A 27,014-nucleotide genomic window follows, 5' to 3' on the forward strand; every position below is an offset into this window, starting at 1 on the left:
ATTCATATTTATTTGTATTTCTAAATTAACGGTGTTACATGCTAGCAAACAATTGTTCACACCAAAATAAATTTATGTGCTGTTGTAAAATTACTGTTTAGAATTTAAATATAATGTGCTTTTGAATGGTTGTCGTTAACCTTAGGATTCGATGGAAAAATATTTTTATATACTCGAATTCAAGTTCTTCTTTTGTAAGAGTTTTTGAATTTCTTCGAAAATTTTAAACTTGTATACAAAAACTTTTATTTGTTACACAATTTTTATTTTTGGAATAAAAAAATAATATTTGATTTGAACTCAGTCCATTTCGTTTATATCAAGCATTTTTCTTTTCTGACTTTAAGTCTTTTATAAAACACACTTTACAATTTCGAAGTAAAAATTTAATATAATAGTATGTAATGCTGAACACCTTTTCGGGAACTTCCGAACGAATCTGGAATATATGTTAAAAAATATATTAAAACAAAAATGGTGTTGGTCGAAGCAGGGATCGAACCCAGGACCCCTGTCACGCAAGGCGGACGACCAACCACTGCTCCACGCTGCCAACAAATGTATGTTTAACAATGTTATGTTGTTAAACAATGTTATGTTTGCATCGGCTCGTGGGCGCCGCAAGCTATGCTATATAAATATAACTTATAACGATAATTATCGCTTGATGACCATAACAGCTACGTAGCCCAGTGGTTAGTGTGCTGGCTTACAAACTGTGTGGTCCGCTGTTCGAATCCCCATCCGGCAAAAGGTAAAATTGAAAAAAAAAATTATAAAATTTTATAATTTCTTCTACAATGTTTGTATTACAGAAAAAGGTGCTAAGAACTAAAAAAACTCATGGAAGTGAAAAAAATGTGAGACAATATACAATTAGGCAGAAAAAAAAATTGAGCACAATATTCTTTGGGAGAAAATTCTTCTCAGCATATAATATTTTTGGGTCCAAAATGCCTCCAAACATATTATATGTTCACATAATAACATATCGTTTTTTGGAAGACAACATTATTGAATTTGGATGGAAAAATACAAAATGTTTGGAACTTAGACTACCCAAACATATTATATTGTTTAGACCAATATGCTTTCAAACATATTATATATTGGAAGAAATCAAACATATAAATGTTTGGGCAATACCCAAAAATTTATATGCTTGAAGCAAAATATTTTTGGGAGTATATGTTACAGAAGCGATTTTTTTGAGGGTGCATGACTTCAACTAATATTGTATAATTTCTTTTTGTATTAACTGACAATTTAAAAATAATGTATTTGTTTCCCTTTGGTATTGTTCTCATTACAGATGAACGTTCCAAAGGCCAAGTGGAAGGACGTACATTTGGAAAAATTCGTCGTTTACAAATGGCTCTCATACCGATTATCTTCAAATTTGGAATTCTTACAGCCATGGTTGCATTCTTGGTAGCGATTGCAATGAAAACGTTATTCCTTATTAAAGTTCTCTTGGTGATGAATGCATTGGCATTGCTGGGTAAATTCTTTACCCTTAAATCAAGTCTCTTGCCAATGGGTTATTCGGCACCACCAAGTTATAGTTGGAGCCCTCCAGGTCATCCTCATCATTTCGAATATGCTGCTCCTCCCAGTTGGTCTTGGAGTCCTCCCTCGGCATCATCTAGTTGGTCCTCAGCACCTGTGGTTGAACATAAATATGCACCTCCTCAAGATCATCCTTCCCATTCACAAGCACAACCATCCGTTGCAGAACAACCCTCTAAGGAAATACATTTACATATTCATGGCTCCCAGGGACAACCGAAAGTTGAAGCATTTTCCACTTATGGTGCACCGCCGTCTAATGGATGGAAACGAAGTGACTCTTATGGAGGATATGAAACACTGATATCATCTGATCAAAATGATTTGAGTGTTGATGCAACACAGGCTGTACCAGCAACAGTGCAAACGAATATAGGCTCTAATATTCCATCTAATCATCGAATGTTTTAGTGCGGAGTATCCCAAGCCCCAAAAATTATTTCAAAGTAAAATTTAGATCAAAGAAATTCTGCTTTTTTGTAGGAGAAATAAAACTCGTTTGAGACCAATATAACGACTGTTTTCACAAACTGTTGCAGTCATTTTATCAACTTCAAATAAGTGGAACTACATTGGTCTGAAAAATACCTTCGGAGGAAAGTACTAGTTTTTGTGTGTAATTCTGTAAATTTTGAGTCATATAAGCACTCTGATTAATGCCATTCGAGTGGATCACATTATGCACTGAAGGGAGAGTTTCTATTTTGGGGAACGAAATTTTAAACAAACGAATATTTCTTTTTGTATTTATTTAAAAGCCAATAAAAAATGTTTAAGAGACTACGATTGTCTCACCTCGCTTGTCATAAATTCGGGTGTATTTGCACTTGAATAAAATACTTTATAACCAAAAGTAATTTGGTTTGACCACAAAAAAAAAATCGTTTGAAATAAAGAAGAGCTTTTTTCTGATGCAAACCAGAACTTCAAATAACAAAGATTAGTGAAAATCATTGTATTGCTAGTCATAAATTATGAAATATTTTCATTTTAAAAATACTTTATAACAAATTTCGTTCCGGAGGCAATTTCTTCTTCTTTGTGTGTACAGTGAATCATATTTATAAGAGTGCTTTTATTTAGTAGAATATAAATTATTTATTAATCTTAGTAGCTGTTATTGTCACTTGTATATATTTCCTGTATTTATTATAATTCTAATGTAATTTATTTCTATTTTTTAAGAAAATAAATTATTTGTAAAACTGAACAAATTGTTTTCAATAAAAACTGGGTTATACGACCGAATGTTCGGCAAGTCCGAATCTTATATACCGTCCACCATAGATTGCGTATAAAGTTTTACTATAGGCTGTCATCCAAAATTGGGGATGCCAGACGTTCTCTTTTAAAGAGCACATGTGCTCTTAAAACAAGACAGGTCAAAAGAGCACGCAAAAGTGCTCTTTTTTTTTGCATCACAACAAATATTAATCAAACGCGATTCAATAAATGGTAAAAGTAAACTGAAAATACGTAAATATCGCACTAATAGATTTTCCTAGCTGTTATCTTCTAACTAAATAGTGTTTTACTTTATATATCAGAGTCGTAGAAGATGTTGCTTCTTCACTTTGTACTCTGTTCTAAATTTAAACAAACTTCTTCAATAACGTTTTTCACAAAAACACAAAAAAATGACTTACAAAGTATTGTAAGAAAATTAGCTTGAGTTGAAAGTGGGTTATTTTATGTTTATGGTATGAATCTTTTTAATATGTTTAAATGAATTATATTTCAATAAATTGGAATTAAATGTTTTTCTTTTATTTGAAAAAGTTTGCTCTATTCTTTTCGTATGTGCTCTTTTTGCCTCTTCAAAATCTGGCCTCCCTATCCAAAATGAAAGCTAAAGGTAAAAGGTGCCAATGTATAACTATATTAAAACTTAACATTTTCTTCTAAATTGTTAGTCCATACACGAAGCGAAAACAACTTTTAGAAAACGTTTTTCTTTTGTTAGAGTTTTTTGAATTTCTTCGAAAATTTCAAACTTTTATCACAAAAAAATATTCGTTGTACACTTTTTATTTTTACAGTAAAAAATAATCTTTGTTCCAAAATCGCAGCCTATTTCGTTTATATATGACTATAAGTATTTAATAAGAAACATTTTGAAGATTCATAGCAAAAATTTAATATAGTAGTATGTAATGCCTACCATCTTTTTGAAAAATTTTTGGAAATTACACTATTTCCGTATTTTTAAGAAAGTGGCCAACTAATCGAATGTTTCTGTTAAATAAAGTTTCTTTACATTGGCTTGTGGGCGCCCAAAACTATACCATATTAACATAACTGTTTAACTGTATACGTTACTTGTGCGTTGATGGTTATAGCAATAATTGTCTGTTGATGGCAATAACAGCTACGTAGGTTAGGTTAAAGTGGCAGCCCGATTAAGATTCAGGCTCACTTAGACTATTCAGTCCATTGTGATAGCTACGTAGCCCACTGGATAATGTGTTGAGCGTAAGGACCTTTCCATTCCAATAGATTCCGGAATTCAATGGGTTTATATGGGACCTGTTGAAGCCATGTTCAACAGCCGCTAAAGTCCCCATGACTCATTTTATGTTTAATTTGAATTCCTTTTGTTTTGTTTCTTTTACTGAATTTTTAGTACAAACTTTCTCTTATAATTTCATTTTGATCTCATTAAACTTAACGTATATATTTATCTATGTACATATATGCTAGGAGCATTCTTTATTTTAAGCGCCATTATAATTTTTAGTCTTTAAGAAGATCTCAATAAAGCAAGAAGCTTTGTCCGTGAATTCCAAAGAATTCTTGATTTTTTTCATTTCTTTGGGAAACACACCCTTTATCAGAAATCTGAAGAGCAGATTTCTTCAGGACCTATAAATAATTATAGGTTTCATGAAGCAATAAAGCAGATATATAGTTTGACCTTTGACGTGACTACAGTACAAACAAATTTAAAGGATTTATTTCAATATTTTGGTTTGAAAAATGGTGGGCATTTTCTTCCCGAGCCATTTGATCAATTTCGAAACTGTGTAAGTAAACCGATCCAGAGTTGGGTGTGATCTGCAATTTTTATTGGGAACAATCTGCAACATAGACCAGATTCATATGCTATATACATATATTTGATTTTCAATAAGAACCATGATTGTTTTCGAAAAATTTGTCTTAAATGCTTCAACAGCTGAAAGATGAAAATTGTATCAGTCCCACAATTTTTCTACGAATGGGCCTTCCTTTGCTTTTTATAAGATCCGACGAAATTGATATTCCTCCTCTCTCACCTTTTGTTGGTATTGTCACTTGCTGCGACACCAACAAACAAATATTACTGTCCGGAATAATAATAAAAAAAAAAAACAAAACTAAAGGGACCGAAAAAATTAGCTGTCTGGACTACTTGACAGTCCGGACTGGCGATTACCATGGTTACAATGTACTAATATCCTGTACCTAATTTCAAGTTGCTGTTCCAGGAGGATCCACAAGTCAAGTGTAAAAAAAACCGGTATGAGACGGTAATGTTATAACCCTCAATTTTGGTAATAAAATTCAATGATTTGCAAGCGTTGCTCGTTAGTAAGTCTATTCATGATGAAATGTCAAAGCATACTGAGCATCTTTCTCTTTGACACCATGTCTGAAATCCCACGTGATCTGTCAAATACTAATGCATGAAAATCCTAACCTCAAAAGAATCACCCTTTAGTATGTAATGCCTACCATCTTTTTGAAAAATTTTTGGAAATTACACTATTTCCGTATTTTTAAGAAAGTGGCCAACTAATCGAATGTTTCTGTTAAATAAAGTTTCTTTACATTGGCTTGTGGGCGCCCAAAACTATACCATATTAACATAACTGTTTAACTGTATACGTTACTTGTGCGTTGATGGTTATAGCAATAATTGTCTGTTGATGACAATAACAGCTACGTAGGTTAGGTTAAAGTGGCAGCCCGATTAAGATTCAGGCTCACTTAGACTATTCAGTCCATTGTGATAGCTACGTAGCCCACTGGATAATGTGTTGAGCGTAAGGACCTTTCCATTCCAATAGATTCTGGAATTCAATGGGTTTATATTTATAAATAATTATAGGTTTCATGAAGCAATAAAGCAGATATATAGTTTGACCTTTGACGTGACTACAGTACAAACAAATTTAAAGGATTTATTTCAATATTTTGGTTTGAAAAATGGTGGGCATTTTCTTCCCGAGCCATTTGATCAATTTCGAAACTGTGTAAGTAAACCGATCCAGAGTTGGGTGTGATCTGCAATTTTTATTGGGAACAATCTGCAACATAGACCAGATTCATATGCTATATACATATATTTGATTTTCAATAAGAACCATGATTGTTTTCGAAAAATTTGTCTTAAATGCTTCAACAGCTGAAAGATGAAAATTGTATCAGTCCCACAATTTTTCTACGAATGGGCCTTCCTTTGCTTTTTATAAGATCCGACGAAATTGATATTCCTCCTCTCTCACCTTTTGTTGGTATTGTCACTTGCTGCGACACCAACAAACAAATATTACTGTCCGGAATAATAATAAAAAAAAAAAAAACAAAACTAAAGGGACCGAAAAAATTAGCTGTCTGGACTACTTGACAGTCCGGACTGGCGATTACCATGGTTACAATGTACTAATATCCTGTACCTAATTTCAAGTTGCTGTTCCAGGAGGATCCACAAGTCAAGTGTAAAAAAAACCGGTATGAGACGGTAATGTTATAACCCTCAATTCAAAGGACGCATGACACAAAACAATTTACGAAGAATCGATTTCCGTACGAAAATTATCTAACAAGACCTACTAAAGGGAGATTTGTTAAGAGCTTGATAACTTTTTTTTAAAAAAAAACGCATAAAATTTGCAAAATCTCATCGGTTCTTTATTTGAAACGTTAGATTGGTCCTTGACATTTACTTTTTGAAGATAATTTCATTTAAATGTTGACCGCGGCTGCGTCTTAGGTGGTCCATTCGGAAAGTCCAATTTTAGGCAACTTTTTCGAGCATTTCGGCCGGAATAGCCCGAATTTCTTCGGAAATGTTGTCTTCCAAAGCTGGAATAGTTGCTGGCTTATTTCTGTAGACTTTAGACTTGACGTAGCCCCACAAAAAATAGTCTAAAGGCGTCAAATCGCATGATCTTGGTGGCCAACTTACCGGTCCATTTCTTGAGATGAATTGTTCTCCGAAGTTTTCCCTCAAAATGGCCATAGAATCGCGAGCTGTGTGGCATGTAGCGCCATCTTGTTGAAACCACATGTCAACCAAGTTCAGTTCTTCCATTTTTGGCAACAAAAAGTTTGTTAGCATCGAACGATAGCGATCGCCATTCACCGTAACGTTGCGTCCAACAGCATCTTTGAAAAAATACGGTCCAATGATTCCACCAGCGTACAAACCACACCAAACAGTGCATTTTTCGGGATGCATGGGCAGTTCTTGAACGGCTTCTGGTTGCTCTTCACTCCAAATGCGGCAATTTTGCTTATTTACGTAGCCATTCAACCAGAAATGAGCCTCATCGCTGAACAAAATTTGTCGATAAACACATTTCGAACCGAACACTGATTTTGGTAATAAAATTCAATGATTTGCAAGCGTTGCTCGTTAGTAAGTCTATTCATGATGAAATGTCAAAGCATACTGAGCATCTTTCTCTTTGACACCATGTCTGAAATCCCACGTGATCTGTCAAATACTAATGCATGAAAATCCTAACCTCAAAAGAATCACCCTTTAGTATGTAATGCCTACCATCTTTTTGAAAAATTTTTGGAAATTACACTATTTCCGTATTTTTAAGAAAGTGGCCAACTAATCGAATGTTTCTGTTAAATAAAGTTTCTTTACATTGGCTTGTGGGCGCCCAAAACTATACCATATTAACATAACTGTTTAACTGTATACGTTACTTGTGCGTTGATGGTTATAGCAATAATTGTCTGTTGATGACAATAACAGCTACGTAGGTTAGGTTAAAGTGGCAGCCCGATTAAGATTCAGGCTCACTTAGACTATTCAGTCCATTGTGATAGCTACGTAGCCCACTGGATAATGTGTTGAGCGTAAGGACCTTTCCATTCCAATAGATTCTGGAATTCAATGGGTTTATATTTATAAATAATTATAGGTTTCATGAAGCAATAAAGCAGATATATAGTTTGACCTTTGACGTGACTACAGTACAAACAAATTTAAAGGATTTATTTCAATATTTTGGTTTGAAAAATGGTGGGCATTTTCTTCCCGAGCCATTTGATCAATTTCGAAACTGTGTAAGTAAACCGATCCAGAGTTGGGTGTGATCTGCAATTTTTATTGGGAACAATCTGCAACATAGACCAGATTCATATGCTATATACATATATTTGATTTTCAATAAGAACCATGATTGTTTTCGAAAAATATGTCTTAAATGCTTCAACAGCTGAAAGATGAAAATTGTATCAGTCCCACAATTTTTCTACGAATGGGCCTTCCTTTGCTTTTTATAAGATCCGACGAAATTGATATTCCTCCTCTCTCACCTTTTGTTGGTATTGTCAATTGCTACGACACCAACAAACAAATATTACTGTCCGGAATAATAAAAAAAAAAACAAAACTAAAGGGACCGAAAAAATTAGCTGTCTGGACTACTTGACAGTCCGGACTGGCGATTAGCATGGTTACAATGTACTAATATCATGTACCTAATTTCAAGTTGCTGTTCCAGGAGGATCCACAAGTCAAGTGTATAACTATATTTAAAAACCGGTATGAGACGGTAATGTTATAACCCTCAATTCAAACGACGCATGACACAAAACAATTTACGAAGAATCGATTTCCGTACGAAAATTATCTAACAAGACCTACTATATCTTGCGCACAGAAGTACGTATGCCAAAGCAATGAGTGGTCTGAAACCGACTTTTCAATGTTTTACAAACAGAACGACAAACTTATATTCGACAAACTATTGTGGAAGCATTACAGAATAAGCTACAAATAATTGACGCCTAGAACTATGCATTGAAAATAACAATTTATGTGCATGAAAGGCATACAGAAAAACTGACGGCGTCGAAAAAAGGCGTATAGAAAAAAGCCGGGTTAGAAAAACTAACGGCGTGGAAAAAAATCAACAAACGGGGAAAATAAAAAAATGATGTTGATATCTTTCTATGTAAGCACAGTCGCCTCTACCATTTATCACGCCAACTATTAATCATGCCAAGAACAGTTTTTATAAAACTTTTATAACGGTCTACAGTCAATGAATTTTTGTTCTAATTGAGAAATCGAAAAATAATAATCCACACAATGAATTTCTAAGAGAACGAATAATTTTTATAGAAATTGTTTGCATTCCATAATATAATTAAAATCCGTTCATTAGATTCTGATCTGACATTTCAAACGAAAATTAGTTTATAATAATAAATTAATAATTTTTTAAGCTCGAGGTCTTTTTTTTTTTTAGCACTTTATTTAATTTCCCAATATTTCGGAAAATTAATAAAAAAAAGACCTCGAGCTTGAAAAATCATTAATTTAAAATTATAACATAAAAAAGGTCGAAGAAAATCAAAGAAAATGAAAATTAGTTTATCTTCATAGTAAGGTTAAAGTGGCAGCCCGATTAAGATTCAGGCTCACTTAGACTATTCAGTCCATTGTGATATCTTCATAGTATGAAATGTGTTATATATCAATTTATATTTAAAAACAAGCGGAATTTTTAGCGCCGAACTGGACTAATGTCAATATCATCGAAACCGGATAATGGAAAAAAATTGGCACATTCGATTAATGGAAATGAAATTTCAAAACAATAATATTAAATCTAAATAGAATTTTAATTCAATTTGTCATATGATTCTTCCACAAAATAGAATTTCGTATAGAGAAACAGAGAACGTAAAACTATATGCATTTAGATATACAGTATTACCTCTCTAATTCGCACACTCCTAAAAATATGCTTAAATTTTTTGATGTTTTTCACGAATAACATTATTTCGATGCAACATGCGTGCCATCTACTTTCAAATGTAACTTTTAACTTTTTATCTTTAATTTCTACTTTGATTTAACCACCTTCAGTAGCGACATCTTGATGTGAAAACCCCCCAAGTTTTGTCTCTACTAATCAGTTTCAATATTAATAGGGCTGTTTTCTTTTAGCACTGGATACAACATTTGTATGGGCTATCCAGAACATCTCATCAGTGCAAGTCGCGCCTATGTTGCCAGATTGTATTTTGATAAAGTCACGCTTCTTCGATTCACAACAGCAATTTATTGTGACTAATTATCGAATAACATGAGATTCAAAGTGGTACAGTGTCATACATAATCGCAGCAGTAAATATTTATTACTATTCTAGCATTTCATACATTAAAAATTCACGATTTCACTTCTTTTCTGTGATTGTTTTAAACTGCTGATGACAGCGTTGCATATTTTTGGAGATGTCCTGGATAAACAAGTACACACAGAAAACAGATAGGTTGAAAATCGATTATTGTAACGAAAATTCTACATTTACAATCAAATCGCAGTTGTGTCATTCATTTTACTTTATTTACAATCGTTATTTCGTTCCTTCTACCATTTGTTGTTTGTAATACAAGACAATTAGTTGTCTAAACTAAATGCCTCTCTTTTGAAAAATTTTGATCGAATTCGATAGGCACAACCAACCTTATAAAACCTGTGTAACTGTCATTTAGTAGGCAGCACTTTCGTTTGGTACTCACAGCCGAATTCCTTTGAATATATTTTTGAAATGCCATCAACGTTGAAGTATAGTGTGTTTTTTAATATCAAATAACTACAACTGAAAACGAAACATTTCTTATTTGTTTCGAAGTTTATCTGGCTCATCCGTGGACTGTCTATAAAATATTGTCGTGAACAACTCGCGCCGTGCGAAACTGGCCTTAGTACACTATATTGGCTGTGAAACTAAAATAATACAAAGCAATATTGGCTATATTGCAAACAAATAGCCTCAGGGTACTCACTGCTACGGTGCGTCCTCCATATGGTATATTTTCATTGTGTTTAACACGGCGGCTCTGAAAAAATCCATATCTACAACTGCCTTATATATATGAAACCCCAAGAAAGTGACCATCGGGGATAGGTTCGTATGTCGTTTTAAAACTCCACACTAATTTCTTTACTTAATTTATTGTGTGTTTTAGACGGGCTATAGACATTTCGGACACCATCTATAAATACTAATATGCTGAGAGTACCAAAGATTTAGCTCCATTATCTGCCGATTCCCCATCCTATTCATGCTGGAGGGTACAGTTTTAAGGGTGAACATTTTTCATAATGTATTAATATATTGTATTTAAGTATATGTACCTTCCTATCATCTAAAAAATATAAATAAAATGCAGTATTTTGTGGGATTTTGTTATTTAATTCGGTCATGGTGGTTTAAAGTTGGGAGATACAACCAAACGAAGAAGGGAGCAACGACCCATTTCATCGTCTGACACAACCAACTCCATATATAGTATTAATTGGGTTTCCCATCATTCGATTGAGTCGACCGAATTTGTTGGGTGTCACAACTGCCAACTGATAGTTGCTACAACTGCCAAAAGGAGGTTGGCAATAAATTCGATTATCACAACCAATCTGTATTCTCTGTGTACTCTGTTTTCTTTTATTCCTTCACGGCTTAGGGTATCCAGTGCTAAAAGAAAACAGCCCTATTATATGATATAAACGCCGTCATTATCTTGTCACCCTACTTTGTTGGATTAATATACGCGATTATTAAAGCGGACCTTAAGCGGTCGGATAAATCCTATGGCATAGGTTCGCGTGTTTGTTGGGAGTTGGTCCAATTTTGCACCTTACACTATACGAATGAATATAATAACAACATGTGAAAAATAAAAAGAAGCATAAAAATAAACAATCAAGACGTCGAAAGAGCATATTGCTGGAGCCGTTTGTGAATATACACACAGGGAACATATTGGTTGAAAATTGATTGTTGTAATAAAAATTCTGCATGTACAATGAAATCACAGTTGTGTCAATCAATTTACATTATTTACAAACTTAATTCGCTCCTTCTGCCATTTGACGATTATTATTATAGAGTTTTGTTTGTAATACAAGTCAAATAGTTGTCTGAACTAAATGTCTCTCTTTTTAAAAATTTTGATTGAATTCGATACGCGCAACCAACCTTAAAAAACCTTCATAAATGTCATTTAGTATTCAGAACTTACAATTGATATTCACAACCGAATTCCTTTGGAAATATTTTTCAAATGTCATTAATATTGTTAAAAATTATTCAATGTTGAAGAAAAACGTGTCTTTTCACTTTAAAACAATAAAAATAACTGAAAACGGAGTATTTTCAGCCGGTTCTAAGTTTATTTGAACTCTTGGTGGATTGCCTATCAAATAACATATTTCCATGAACAACTCGCGCAGTGTGAAACTGTTCCATATTTGCTACGAGTCATATAAACAGTTCGTATCTTCAAATGTTTAGGATCGAGTTTTAGATGTGGAACAATTTCATAGTGTTAAAAGGTAAAAGTTTATACCATGTTACAAATTTAAAGCGGCTCTAATGAGAAAATTCATCTCCACATCTGTCTTTTATCTATGAAACTCCTAAGGAAGTGATGGTGGTGAGTATGTTCTTATTTATTTTTTAAAACCCCACACTAATTTTCTGATTTAATTTGTTGCGTTTTTAGACTGGCTATGTCATCCCATTTTATGGTATACCATCATGTGCTCAGTTCGGACGCCAGTTATAAATACTTGTATACTAAGAGTTCCAAAGATTTAACTGTCATTGCCTGTTAATTCTGCAATCCATACTGGAGGGTGTACTTTCAAAGGTGTATATTTTTTAATTATTATTGTATTGTAATTTTATATACTTTTCTATCGTTCAAAAATATGAATAAAATACAATGTTCTGAAGGAAAAAAATCATTTTCAATTCGGTTAATGTACTAGTAAAGTTGGGTGATATAACCGTTATATTAACGAAATGTGTCATTAAAAGTGAGCCAATGAAACAAATTCGTTAATATTCTTTATTCTTTATTATAGTAAGATTTTTCCACTTTCTTTGCTATCTTTCTAAAGGTATTGCACAGAAGTGGCTTAGCCTTATATCTAGAATATTAGAATTGTGGTATAATACATAATATTGTTGTTTGTTTGTTTTTTTTACATCCTCCATCATAGGATGGGGGTATATTAACTTTGTCATTCCGTTTGTAACACATCGAAATATTGCTCTACGACCCCATAAAGTATATATATTCTGGGTCGTGGTGAAATTCTGAGTCGATCTAACCATGTCCGTCCGTCCGTCCGTCCGTCCGTCTGTTGAAATCACGCTAACTTCCGAACGAAACAAGCTATCGACTTGAAACTTGGCACAAGTAGTTGTTATCGATGTAGGTCGAATGGTATTGAAAATGGGCCATATCGGTCCACTTTTACGTATAGCCCCCATATAAGGGGACCCTCAGATTTGGCTTGTAGAGCCTCTAACAGAAGCATATTTCATCCGATCCGGCTGAAATTTGGTATATGGTGTTGGTATATGGTCTCTAACAACCATGCAAAAACTGGTCCATATCGGTCCAATTTTACGTATAGCCCCCATATAAACGGACCCCCAAATTTGGCTTGCGATTGCTCTAAGAGAAGCAAATTTCATCCGATCCTGCTGAAATTTGGTACATGCTGTTAGTATATGGTCTCTACCAACCATGCAAAAATTGGTCCACATCGGTCCATAATTATATATAGCCCCCATATAAACCGATCCCCAGATTTGGCTTGCGGAACCTAAAAGAGAAGCAAATTTCATCCGATCCGGCTGATATTTGGTACATGATGTTGGTATATGGTCTCTAACAACCATGCCAAAATTGGTCCACATCGGTCCATAATTATATATAGCCCCCATATAAACCGATCCCCAGATTTGGCTTGCGGAGCCTAAAAGAGAAGCAAATTTCATCCGATCCGGCTGAAATTTGGTACATGATGTTGGTATATGGTCTCTAACAACCATGGAAAAATTGGTTCATATCGGTCCTTAATTATATATAGCCCCCATATAAACCGATCCCCAGATTTGGCTTGTAGAGCCTCTAACAGAAGCATATTTCATCCGATCCGGCTGAAATTTGGTATATGGTGTTGGTATATGGTCTCTACCAACCAGGCAAAAATTGGTTTACATCGGTCCATAATTATATACAGCCCCCATATAAACCGATCCCCAGATTTGGCTTGCGCAGCCTAAAAGAGAAGAAAATTTCATCCGATCCGGCTGAAATTTGGTACATAATGTTGGTATATGGTCTCTAACAACCATGCCAAAATTGGTCCACATCGGTTCATAATTATATATAGCCCCCATATAAACCGATCTCTAGATTTGGCTTGCAAAGCCTCAAAGAGAAGCAAATTGCATCCGATCTGGCTGAAATTTGGTACATGGTATTGGTATATAGTCTCTAACAACCATGCAAAAATTGGTCCACATCGGTCGATAATTATATAAAGCGCCCATATAAACCGATCCCCAGATTTGGGTTGCGGAGCCTCAAAGAGAAGCAAATTTCATCCGATCCGCCTGAAATTTGGTACATGATATTGGTATATAGTCTCTAACAACCATGCAAAAATTGGTCCACATCGGTCCATAATTATATATAGCCCCCATATAAACCGATCCCCAGATTTGGCTTTCGGAGCCTAAAAGAGAAGCAAATTTCATCCGATCCGGCTGAAATTTGGTACATGATGTTGGTATATGGTCTCTAACAACCATGCAAAAATTGGTTCATATCGGTCCTTAATTATATATAGCCCCCATATAAACCGATCCCCAGATTTGGCTTGTAGAGCCTCTAACGGAAGCATATTTCATCCGATCCGGCTGAAATTTGGTATATGGTCTCTACCAACCAGGCAAAAATTGGTTTACATCGGTCCATAATTATATATAGCCCCCATATAAACCGATCCCCAGATTTGGCTTGCGGAGCCTAAAAGAGAAGAAAATTTCATCCGATCCGGCTGAAATTTGGTACATAATGTTGGTATATGGTCTCTAACAACCATGCCAAAATTGGTCCACATCGGTTCATAATTATATATAGCCCCCATATAAACCGATCTCTAGATTTGGCTTGCAAAGCCTCAAAGAGAAGCAAATTGCATCCGATCTGGCTGAAATTTGGTACATGGTATTGGTATATAGTCTCTAATAACCATGCAAAAATTGGTCCACATCGGTCGATAATTATATAAAGCGCCCACATAAACCGATCCCCAGATTTGGGTTGCGGAGCCTCAAAGAGAAGCAAATTTCATCCGATCCGCCTGAAATTTGGTACATGATATTGGTATATGGTGTCTAACAACCATGCAAAAATTGGTTCACATCGGTTCATAATTATATATAGCCCCCATCATTAGCGTAGCTAGACAATTTTCCTAGGGGGGGCTATAGCCCCCCTAGCTAAAACTTTGTAGACTGAACTTATAGGTTCAACTAATGTTTTATTTCATAAAATTGAATAAAAAAATAGACAGCAAAATAACTCGACAATCAATTTATAATAAAGCAACTAAAAGTACCCTACGGGAAATTGGTGCAAATTGCCACTGACGGACCTATCACAGAACTGGTACCTTTGCTCCAGTTGCAATTTTCACATTTAGTGAAATAAAATTATCAGAATAACCTTTTGTTCGGCATATTTCAAAAGTCTTTTTTTAATTTCGGGTTCGATTAGGAGCCCAAATTGAAAGAGATTTCTAAGAGTTTGTCCGAGACTGGTTCCTGAGGACCTGTTTATGGGTTGCTCCTGCTAAATTGTCCCAGGACGTGTCCTTTGGGATGAGTCCAAGACGCGTCCTAAAATGTAAGTTTACTCCGTCAACGACAAACCCATGTTAAAGTGGACGGTACCTTCCATACGTTTTGATCAGAACTGGGACTGGTCCATACACACCAGGGACTAGTCCTGCACCAGTTCTGTGGTTGATCCATTTCCCGTAGGGTAGTTCCACACTTTTCCCAGCAAAAAATTGGGAGTTGTTTTAAAGACACAACTTTAAAAGCACTTCCAAGAATGTCTTCACAAAGAAGTTAGCTATTTTAACTACACAGGAAGTTTTTTTACTTAATTTTTTTATATTTTAGTGCGTAATTTTTTGTTTTCTTTTTTCAAATAGTTAAAAAAAAGAGTAAGAATAAATAAAATGGTACAAATTATTCAAATTTTGCCACGAAAATGCTAAATCCATTATAGAAAAATCGGTAATATTTGAAAATATTCGAGGGAAAACGTTTCAAACAAGCGTTAGAATGCATTAAAAAAGTATAAAAATTATTTATTTGGGAGAATATCACAAAATTTTTAATTCACATTCAAAACACTGAATTCGGATCACACCTTAAGAAGTGATGCAAATTCATTGCAACGGCTGTTGAAACGGTGGACATTCGTTCTATGACAAGTTCATATTACATTCATCGCTTCTCCGCCAATTTTGTACCACTTCCAGACCACTTCCAGACCCAAAAAGAACATTTTCACTTCTTTTTTGGCGACGCTTTTTTGCAGCATTACTAAGATATTAATATATGAAAGAATAGTTTTAATATCAATTACTATTTTTTATTCAACTAAATCATAAGTTCAACCACAGCTTTATTTCATAAATATCAGACTTCTACCACAACCCAAGTAATTCGATTGTGCATGAAAGTCTTTAGTGGAACTTTGTGCGTAGTACGAGTATATACTTGTTTAATTTTTATAAAAATGTAAAATGGTAAATAGGTTTTCAAATTCTGGGGGGCTAAAATTTTTCTGGGGGGGTCTAAGCCCCCTCCCCAGAGGCCTTCCTAAGCTTATGGCCCCCATATAAAACGATCCCCAGATTTGGCTTGCGAAGTCTCCAAGAGAAGCAAATTTCATCCAATCCGGTTGTAATTTGAAACATGGTGTTAGTATATGATCTTTAACAACCGTGCCAGAATTGGTCCATATCGGTCCATAATTATATATAGCCCCCATATAAAACGTTCTCCAGATTTGACCTCCGGAGCCTCTTTGAGGAGCAAAATTCATCCGATCCGGGTCAAATTAGGAACGTGGTGTTAGTATATGGTCGCTAACAACCATACCAAAATTGGTTCAATCACACAAAAATTGGTCCATATCGGTCCATAATCATGGTTGCCACTAGAGCCAAAAATAATCTACCAAAATTTTTTTCTATAGAAAATTTTGTCAAAATTTTATTTCTATAGAAAATTTTGTCAAAATTTTATTTCTATAGAAAATTTTGTCAAAATTTTATTTCTAGAGAAAATTTTGTTAAAATATTATTCGGTTCATAATAAAATGCTCATCATTGTCAAAATTTTATTTCTATAGAAAATTTTGTCAAAATTTTATTTCTATAGAAAATTTTGTTCAAATTTTATTCGATTCATTATCATGGTTGCCACTCGAGCCAAAAATAATCTACCAAGATTTTATTTCTATAGAAAATTTTGTCAAAAGTTTATTTCTATAGAAAATTTTGTTAAAATTTTATTTCTGTAGAAATTTTTGTCAAAATTTTCTTTCTATAGAAAATTTTGTCATACAATTTAGAAGATGGTGTTAGGAGGTTTTAAGATGCCTTGCCATCGGCAAGCGTTACCGCAACTTAAGTAATTCGATTGTGGATGGCAGTGCTTAGAAGAAGTTTCTACGCAATCCATGATGGAGGGCCGAACTTACGGCCGTAGATACTTGTTTTTAAGATAATGTGTTTGAAGGAAAACTATTAGCAAAAACCTTCTATACAAAATTAGTTTATAATTGTATTAATAAATTGGTTAATACAATTTAACGAATGCAGTGGGTCGTCAGACTATGCATTTTTTCCTGGGTAATGACCAGAGAGGCATAGCTCTGGCAGAGCAGATAGATGACTCCACATTTTGCACGGTGAACGAAGAGGCCCCCACGAGTATTATGGGTGATTGCAGCAGTCGCCAGATTTATTTTTATTTTGGGGTGCGGACAAAGAAACCTTGTTGACCACATATAAAGCAATTGGCCGGTCAGTGGTAAACTATGCAGCGCCAGTGTGGACAACTCAAACGAGCGACACGCAGTGGAATAACATACAGACCTGTCAGAACGCTGCCCTTAGAACTGCAACAGGATGTCTCCGCAGTACACCCCTGGATCACCTTTATCAAAGGTGTCAAGCAGTCAAAGCAGTACATATTGGGTTGCTATCGTAGTTGTCATCCAAATCACCATTTTATGGATAGAAAACCTTCACCAAGGAATGTAAGGGTTGATCCTCACCTTCTAGAGCCCGAGATCCAGCGTTATAAAAGAGAGCCTGTAGATCAGGCAGCATACCAGACAGGTCTGAACAGGATTCATGAGGATACTGTAGCTGAAGTGGTGAGAAGCTACAAGGTTAATCCTGTTCTCGGAGTCCGACCGCCGCCCATAGCACCGGAAGAGAGAGACCTCCCACGGCAGACAAGGGTAGATTTAGCCCAACTAAGATCAGGCAAGTGCAGCCGCCTCAATTCATACTTATCAGTGATTGATAACAGCGTAGCTGACTTGTGTCCCATCTGTAATCAAGGGCCACATGAAACTCGTCACCTTTTCGCTTGCCCAGTCCCCGTTTCACCACCGGATCACTCTGGACACACCCCATCCTTGTCGCAGAGTTCCTTGAGGTGGCTACTAGTTGAACTACACTAGCATAGAACAAAATGGATGAAACTACATTAAAAACTGTTACAACAACAACAACATGGTACTAAACTATTTGTAGATTTAAAATTTCTGGCAAATTGGATAAAATGTACGGATTCTAGAGGCCCAAAAGTAAAATCGGGAGATCGGTCTATATGGGGGCTACACCGAAACATGGACCGATACACCCCATTTTCGACACAACAATTTGTGGTCCTAAAATACCTCTAGATATTCAATTTTAGGTCGTCCGAGCTCGATTTTAAATGGACTGACAACTCTGAATGTTGATCCAGGTATACTTAGGCTGTTAGACGAACTTGTAACAAAGAGACGTATTTCAGCCACACTAGGACCAGCAAACATACAAAGGTATGTGAACAGAGGCACTCCACAAGGAGGAGTTCTATCACCTCTTCTTTGGAATGTTGCTATAAACAACCTTCTGGTTTCCCTAGAAAAAGAAAGGATAAAAGTGATGGCATACGCAGAAGATGTGGGGTTAGCAGTCAGGGGAAAATTCCCATCCACAATCAGAGATATTATACAGAGAGCCCTCCGGATGACTGAGATATGGGCGAAAGATAATGGTCTTGGGGTAAATCTTGGAAAGGCAGAATTAGTCATGTACTACAAAGATCGCAAAACTCCCACGGTTAGGCCCATTTCCTTAGATGGTATTAAAATTCCTATTAGTGTGTGTGCAAAATACCTTGGCGTTATTTTGGACAGGAAGCTGAACTTTAAGCTTAATATTGAAGAAAGGGCGAGGAAAGCAACGGTAGCTTTGTACTCGTACAAAATGGAAAAAGGTGGGACCTAAAACCAAAAATTGTGCATTGGCTATACACGGCAGTGGTTAGACCTATAATGCTATATGGTGTTATAGTCTGGTGGCCGGAACTTGAGCAACCGACAGGTTTAGATAAAGTTCAGCGTATGGCGTGCTTGTGTATCTCAGGCGCATTCAGTAAGACAGGAACAGATTCCCTTAATGCCATGCTGCATCTATTGCCTTTAGACATTTTGACCAAACAGTCAGCTGCAACAACGCCTGTGCGGTTGCGCGAGCTATCGCTGTGGTCGGAAAAAATGTACGGTCACAGTTCGGTTCCCAAAATAATACAAGATGTGCCTACACTCTGGCGAAACCACTTTTCAACAAACCGGGGAATAAAAGATATATAGACTTCTACACTGATGGCTCCAAATTGGATGGACAAGTGGGTTTCGGAGTATATGCTTAAGATCTGGAACTTCGAATAGCGAAAAGACTACCTAATCAATGTAGTGTTTTTCAGGCTGAAATATTAGCAATAAGAGAGGTGGCGAATTGGCTGAGAAGTAATGTTCCAAAAAATGTTGGCATTATAAATATACTCAGACAATCAATCTGCAATAAAATCCTTGGACTCTGTGTTCCTTAACTCGAAAGCGGCCATCGACTGCCGCAAATCTCTTAACGAGATAGCCGAACAGTACAATATTCACCTAGTATGGGTGCCTGGCCATAGGAACATACCGGGGAACTGCGAAACGGATGAGTTATCAAGGCTAGGGACTACCTTACATATTCCAAGGGAACTTGAATCTGATTGTATGCCTCTGGCTACCTGCAAGCTTATACTGCGTGAGAATGTTGTTATGATAGCAAATGTTCGATGAATTGCAAGGGTTGTAACGACAACAAGCAAATATAGCCCCATTTAAACTTAAACCGCACACTAGATATGCTAGAGTTCTCGTGACGTGAGATATCACTCCTGATATAGCTGCCTGATAGGCGATTTTGCAAAAACTATTGGCGCGAAGTATAATGACTATTGTATGAGCTGTCATGATGCGGAGGAAAAAGAATCAATTAAACACCTCTTGTGTGAGTGTCCTGCATTTTGTGTAAAGCGCAAGCAACTTTTAGGACCATATAGCTTCAGATTACTGGCTGATCTGGAAAACGTTATTTTAAGCAGTCTGCTAATGTTTTTGGAACAATCTGGTTGGTTCAGCGAAGAAAAATAATCGAGAAGGTTCAGCGGTTAAAACTAGAAGTGCCCATATGCAATAGGTACTTTTAGTTAATGTGGTATCACAATGGACCGAATAGTCTAAGTGAGCCTGAATCTTAATCGGGCCGCCACTTTAACCTAAACTAACCAGCTCGTTGACACATTTTATTTGGCCTAGGACTGAGTTTGGCTGCGTGTAATAAAAACCAAACTTAGACCATAAGTCTTATTGGTCTACCATACTTAACTTGCCAATGTTGACAATCTATGGGCTCATTTTGATTCATGAATTGTATACCAAAACTATGTGCAAATCACATGTTTATTCCACGAATTAGTTAAGAATGCGCACCGAAGCTGGATGGGTTGGTCTATTTATCTCTCGATGTGTTCAAAATGTCGAGACAAACATATTATACCATCAATCCTATCGTGGAGGCCTTAAAAAGACAGCATCAACTAACTAGTTACGCATTCCGAAGCCATTACGATTACAATTTAACTTTTCAGTTTATATTATGGCCAGTGCCTTAAATAGACTACTTATTTCATACTACTTCTTTGAAAGATATAAAAAAAAACACTTTTAATTTATGGCACAATCCGATGGTGATAGCCGTCAATTAATGAAAATGAGAGTGTGCCCACCTACTTGAAATTCGAACGATGCCTTTTGTGTAACAAACGATAAGGACTTTAAGTCGGCGCCTCTGATATACGAAATAACACAGGCCAATGAAATAATACTTAATAGAGGCTGCCCTTCAAAGAGATCTCTGTGAATTGTATCATTTTTGTGGTCAGCCGTAATTAATATTCACTGCACTCCTACCCTACACTGAAAAAAATATCGAATGCGAATTTTGCTTAGCGTAGAAGACACATTTATCTTATATAAAGCTTTTTTCCTTGTCCAAATGTCGATAAACATTTCAATGAAGTCGTCTTGTCCTTATAGTTAGGTTAGGTGGCAGCCCGATGTATCAGGCTCACTTAGACTATTCAGTCCATTGTGATACCACATTGGTGAACTTCTCTCTGAGTGCTGCCCGATTCCATGTTAAGCTCAATGACAAGCGACCTCCTTTTTATAGCTGAGTCCGAACGGCGTTCCACATTGCTGTGAAACCACTTAGAAAAGCTTTGAAACCTTCAGGAATGTCACCAGTATTACTGAGGTGAGATAGTCCAACTATGGTTTGTATCGGTCCAAGGTTTAGTTTTGCCTCATATAGCCCTATCTCCCGATTTGACTTATTGAGCGTCTAAACATCCGAACTTTTATCCGATCTGCCTGAAATTCAAAATCTAGAGGTATTTTGGGTTCATAAATAAGTGTGTCGAATATAGTGTGAGTCGGTGCCCTGTTTGGTAAAGCCCGATCTTCCGATTTGACTTCTTGGGCTTCTAGACAACGCAATTTTTTATTTTTTTGGTATATATGTTTGCTTGGCAGAGTATCTGTTATCAAATTTACCTCAAATTTTATATATGTAGAGAGGAGAGAATAGAGATGGATATACGTAGGGTGTCCAAAACCGATACCGGTTATTCGGATTCAATTACACAAACCGAAATCGGATTGTGAAAAAATGTCATATTTGGTTAATCGGGCAGGGCCGATTATGTTTGATACCATCTTAAATCTTCAAATTTATTGGGAGCTGTATAAACCTTTAAATTGGAAAATTCATGTATTTAAATCTGAAGTGATCTGGACAGATTTTTTACACTTCTACAAAATCTCTACACTTAAATTTTAATTGGAACGAAACACAATTTTGGTAAAAACATATGGGACTAATTAAACCCATAACCATTTTTACGATATTTGATAAAAGTGCATTTATGATTTATTGGATGATACATATGTATTAGAGGTATAAGACAATTTGAGGCATTTCTACAATTGTTGCTACTTAGCAGTGGCAATTTTACAAGAATATTGGATAGATCTCGCCAAGATCAGAGCTTTATACAGCTCCCAGTAAAGGGTTATAATACAGTCGGCCCCGCCCGACTTTAGACTGTACTTGTTAATTATTAAATTTTTAATTGAAAGGTAAAGGAATGATCGATTCAGAATCATCTCCTGAGTTGATCTAGCTCTTGATGTCCGTACGTCCGTTTATCCATGTATTTGTTGTTCACAGGATTCCGGTCACAATTATTAACCGACTTTAATGAAATTTTGTAAATGACGTTTTTTTTTGTCATAAGGACGAACACTATTGAATTTCAAAATATCGGATCAAATTTAGATATACGAGGGCGGTTCGGAAATTTCTTAGCCTACCCATGAAAGAGAATAGTTAGTTTTTCCAAAATATTTTTATTTTTCAATATTATCTCCTGAAACTTCAATACACTTTGTCCAACGCTTTTCTAGCAATTCTATCCCTTGATTAAAATAGTTTTCCTCAAGGTCTTCAAAATAGTGGTTTACAACTGTAATTGCATCTTCATTTGAGGAAAAATAGGTGGGTGCTCAAGCAACTCGCACTTTAATTCGTTGATTTTAGCCATTGTTAAAACACTCTTGTGGCTGGTGCGTTGTCTTGATGAAAAATTATTCTTTTGTGTTGTAAGCCAGGACGTTTTTCTCGAATTTGTACATTTAATTGTACAACCAAAAGATTGCAATAGTACTCTGAATTTATTGTTTTACCCTTTTGCAGATAGTCAATCAATAAAATACCTTTGAAGTCCCAAAAAAACCGTTGCCATAACTTTACCAGCCGATTGAATTGTTTTTCCTTCTTTGGGGCACTTACTCCAGCTTCAGTCCATTGTTTGGATTGTTCTTTTGTCTCTGAGGTATAGTGGTGGATCCATGTCTCAGTTATGAAACGACGCTTAAAATCCATTTTATTTCGCTTAAAACGATCCAAACAAGCTTGAGAAATGTTCATTCTTATGCGTTTTTGATCGACTATTAACCAGGGTTGGCCTGTCACAAACTGTGACTTTTGCGACATACATTTGCGACGGTATAATACGTATGTCGCAAAAGTCGTAAACCTACTGTAGGAAACCTAATTTTGAATAGAATAAATCCTGAACATTTTTTAATTTAGTTTGACAGCATTCGCTGTGAGTTTCTGCAGAAATTTTTGAAAGTTTGCCCTCGGTCAAGCCTATTTTCTTAGGTGGTATCGAAATTCCCGTTGGTGAGTGTTCAAAATACCTTGGGGTTATATTGGACAGGAGACTGAACTTAAAGCTAAGAAAGGACGAGAAAATCCACGGTTACCCTGTACTCGTGCAAAAGGCAATAGGGAAAATGTGGGGACTAAAACATTCTCTTCGCACATACCATCGTCTTGGATATCATCGAATTTGCTGCCTAGCTGACGCGACTAAAGTATTTTGAGTTTGCGACTTTTGTTACTTTTTCTACATTTACGACACGTATGTGACGTTTACGACGTTTACAACTTTGCGACAGTCGCAAACCTAAACAAGTTTGATACAGACCATCTCTGTTGTTAACAAATGCGGCACCCATATTGCAGAAAGCTTTTTCATCTCTAGTTCTTCACGCAAAATTAAATGGACTCGATCATTTGAGATGCGCATGATATTAGCAAGAGGCCCCCCACGACAATTATGGGTGACTGCAGCAATTCGCCAGATTTATCTTTAGCGTCGCCTGATAAATGACGTTTCCTGGCAACCCGTCATTTCATTGGGATCAGACCACCTCCCCATAATTCTCACCATTAACCGACCCTCCGATTTCATAACCTCTGAACGCCGGACGTTTATCAATCAAAAGAAAGCCAACTGGGAAGGCTTCAGAGAATACACCGATCGCCGCTTCAGTGATCTCCCGTCCCCCTCTCATGTTCATGTTGCACCGAGGGCGTTCCGGGACATCAACGCAGCAGCCGCTCGCTTCATTCCCGCTGGACGAATTGCCCAAGTGAGGCCCAACTTCCCAGCCGAAGCTGCGGGACTCGCAGACGAGCGTGATGAACGTCGTCGTGCTAACCCTGCTGATCCTAGAATCAGAGAACTAAATCTAGAGATTAGTAAGATAGTCGACGAGCACAAGAGGAACACTTGGTTAGAGCACCTGAAGCAATGTAACTTAGACACAGGAACTGGTAAATTGTGGTCAACAGTGAGAGCCATCTCGAACCGCGCTACAAGGGATGATGTGATTTCAGTCACCTTTGGCGACGTGACTGATCCGAAGAGATGCGCCAAATACTTCAACCGACAGTTTGTCGAGCATCCCGAGAGTGATAGAGCGAAAAGGAGAGCTACTCGTCGCATACGTGGTCTCCGAGCCGACGACACACCACAATTTACCGCAGCCGAAGTTACCAATGTCATCAACAGCGCGAAACCATCTAAGGCGCTGGGCCCCGACGGAATTTCAATACTAATGCTGGAGCATCTGGGAATACTGGGAGTTGAGTACCTGACCAGACTCCTCAATTTGTCCTAGGTAGAAACAAGGTCCTCAATTCGCTTGCCGGCAGCACTTGGGGTGCGGACAAAGAAACCTTGTTAACTACATATATGGCAATTGGCCGATCAGTGGTAAACTATGCAACGCCAGTGTGGACACCTCAACGAGCGATACGCAGTGGAATAACATACAGACCTGTCAGAACGCTGCCCTTAAAAACTGTTACAACAGCAACAACAACCATATCGTTATGAATTTCTTGTCCCGATAAACCTTTTTTATGTAAATATTTAATGACATTTCTAATTTTTCCATTGTAAAGAAAAATTGCGGATAAGTCGTTTTTGAACACCTGTTTCTATATGAAGTTCATAACAGAGATGGAAGTTTCCAAAGCGCTTAACGTTTTTTCTGTTTATACCGCGCTTTTTGTGCTAGGCTAAGAAGTTTCTGAATTGCCCTCGTAGGTCCCATATATATGTATCGCTCGATTTTGACAAATAGGGTCATATTTCCCTACTTTATAAATTTGGCACAAAGTAATTCACCTGCCCTTAAAATTTAATCGAAATCGGTTCGAATTTAAATATAGCTCCCATATATATGTCTCACTCGATTTTCCCAAATTTGGTTATAAAACCCTTATTTATTAGCTTATCTTACTCAAAGTTCCTCTAGGTATTTCAGATAAATCGGATAAAATCAACGGTTTCTAGAAGCTCGAGAAGTCAAATCGGGAGATTGGTCTATATGGGGGCTAAACCAAAACTTAGCGCAAAACATGACGCAAAAACGTGAACCGATATAGCTCTTATTCGAACTTGACTAGCTTGCAAACAAATAACGAATCTGTGCCAAATTTCAGGAGGATAGCGCCATTATTGAAGTCTGTAGCGTGATTACAACAGACAGACAAATGGCAGACGGACATGGTTATATCGTCTTAGAAAATCTCCTTGATGAAGAATATATACACTTTAGTCGGAATATAGTCGGAAATCGATATTTCGATGAGTTGCAAACCGAATGGGTAACTTATTATACCCCAATCACCATTCTATGGTGGTGGGTATAAAAAGCTATTTATAAACAAGTATATACGGCCGTAAGTTCGGCTAGGCCGAAGCTTATGTATGTTACCCTCCATCATGGATTGCGTAGAAACTTCTTCTGAACTCTGGCATCCACAATCGAATTACTTGGGTTGCGGTAACGCTTGCCGATGGCAAGGAATTTTAAAATCTCCTACAGTTTTGACAAAATTTTCTATAGAAATGAAATTTTAACAAAATTTTCTATAGAAATAAAATTTTAATAAAATTTTCTATAGAAATTAAATTTCGACAATATTTTCTATAGAAATAAAATTTTGACAAAATTTTCTATAGAAATAAAATTTTGGTAGATTATTTTTGGCTCGAGTGGCAACCATGATTATGAACCGATATGGACCAATTTTTGTGTGATTGGGGATTTTGGAATGGTTGTTAGCAGCCATAACATATACTAACACCATGTTTCACATTTCAACCGGATCGGATGAAATTTGCTTCTCTTTGAGGCTCCGCAAGCCAAATCTGGCGATCGGTTTATATTGGGGCTATACGTAAAAGTGGACCTATATGGCCCATTTGCAATACCATCCGACCTACATCAATAACAACTACTTGTGCCAAGTTTCAAGTCGATAGCTTGTTTCGTTCTGAAGTTACGGACATGCTTAGATCGACTCAGAATTACCGAATATATGTTATATGTTATACTTTATGGGGTCTTAGAGCAATATTTCGACGTGTTACAAACGGAATGACAAAGTTAATATACCCCCCATCCTATGGTGGAGGGTATAAAAAATGAATTAAAAGAACTATCTGTGTAGTTAAAATAAAGAACATCCTTGGGAGGACATTTTTAGAAATGATTTTAAAGTTTTGCCGTTAGAACAACTTCCAATTTTTTTTGCTGGGTATATAAACTGATCAAAAACTAAAGAGGGTTTTAAAGCTATTTTTTGCTGTTTTATCTATCATAGAGTCCATATGGACTAACCTACAATTTGGAAGTCAATGCGCAATACATGGTGGAGGGTACACAGGATCTGGCCTTGCCGAACTGTCGGTCGTATATACTTGTTTTAAGTGGTTTTTATTCGGATTTGATTAAAAATTAATTGAATAAATTAACATATTAATTGTATCCGTTTCGA

General features: G+C 36.3%; 1 protein-coding gene and 1 long non-coding RNA gene across 2 annotated transcripts in view; both read left to right on the forward strand.

Moving 5' to 3' along the window:
* LOC142234680 (uncharacterized) overlaps positions 1-2,690 on the forward strand; it is a 36,355-nt gene extending 33,665 nt beyond the window's left edge. Inside the window, exon 3 of the mRNA XM_075305860.1 lies at positions 1,313-2,690. Within this exon, the coding sequence (XP_075161975.1) occupies positions 1,313-1,980 (668 nt within the window). The 3' untranslated portion in view covers positions 1,981-2,690. The remainder of the gene's footprint in view (positions 1-1,312) is intronic.
* Positions 2,691-10,400: 7,710 nt separating this feature from the next.
* Positions 10,401-10,983, forward strand: LOC142233388 (uncharacterized). The gene is made up of 2 exons (XR_012721399.1): positions 10,401-10,716; positions 10,778-10,983. It is a non-coding gene; the product is annotated as an uncharacterized LOC142233388 (long non-coding RNA).
* The last annotated feature ends 16,031 nt before the right edge of the window (positions 10,984-27,014 follow it).

The sequence above is a fragment of the Haematobia irritans genome, chromosome 4, assembly GCF_050003625.1.
Source record: "Haematobia irritans isolate KBUSLIRL chromosome 4, ASM5000362v1, whole genome shotgun sequence".
NCBI lineage: Eukaryota > Metazoa > Arthropoda > Insecta > Diptera > Muscidae > Haematobia > Haematobia irritans.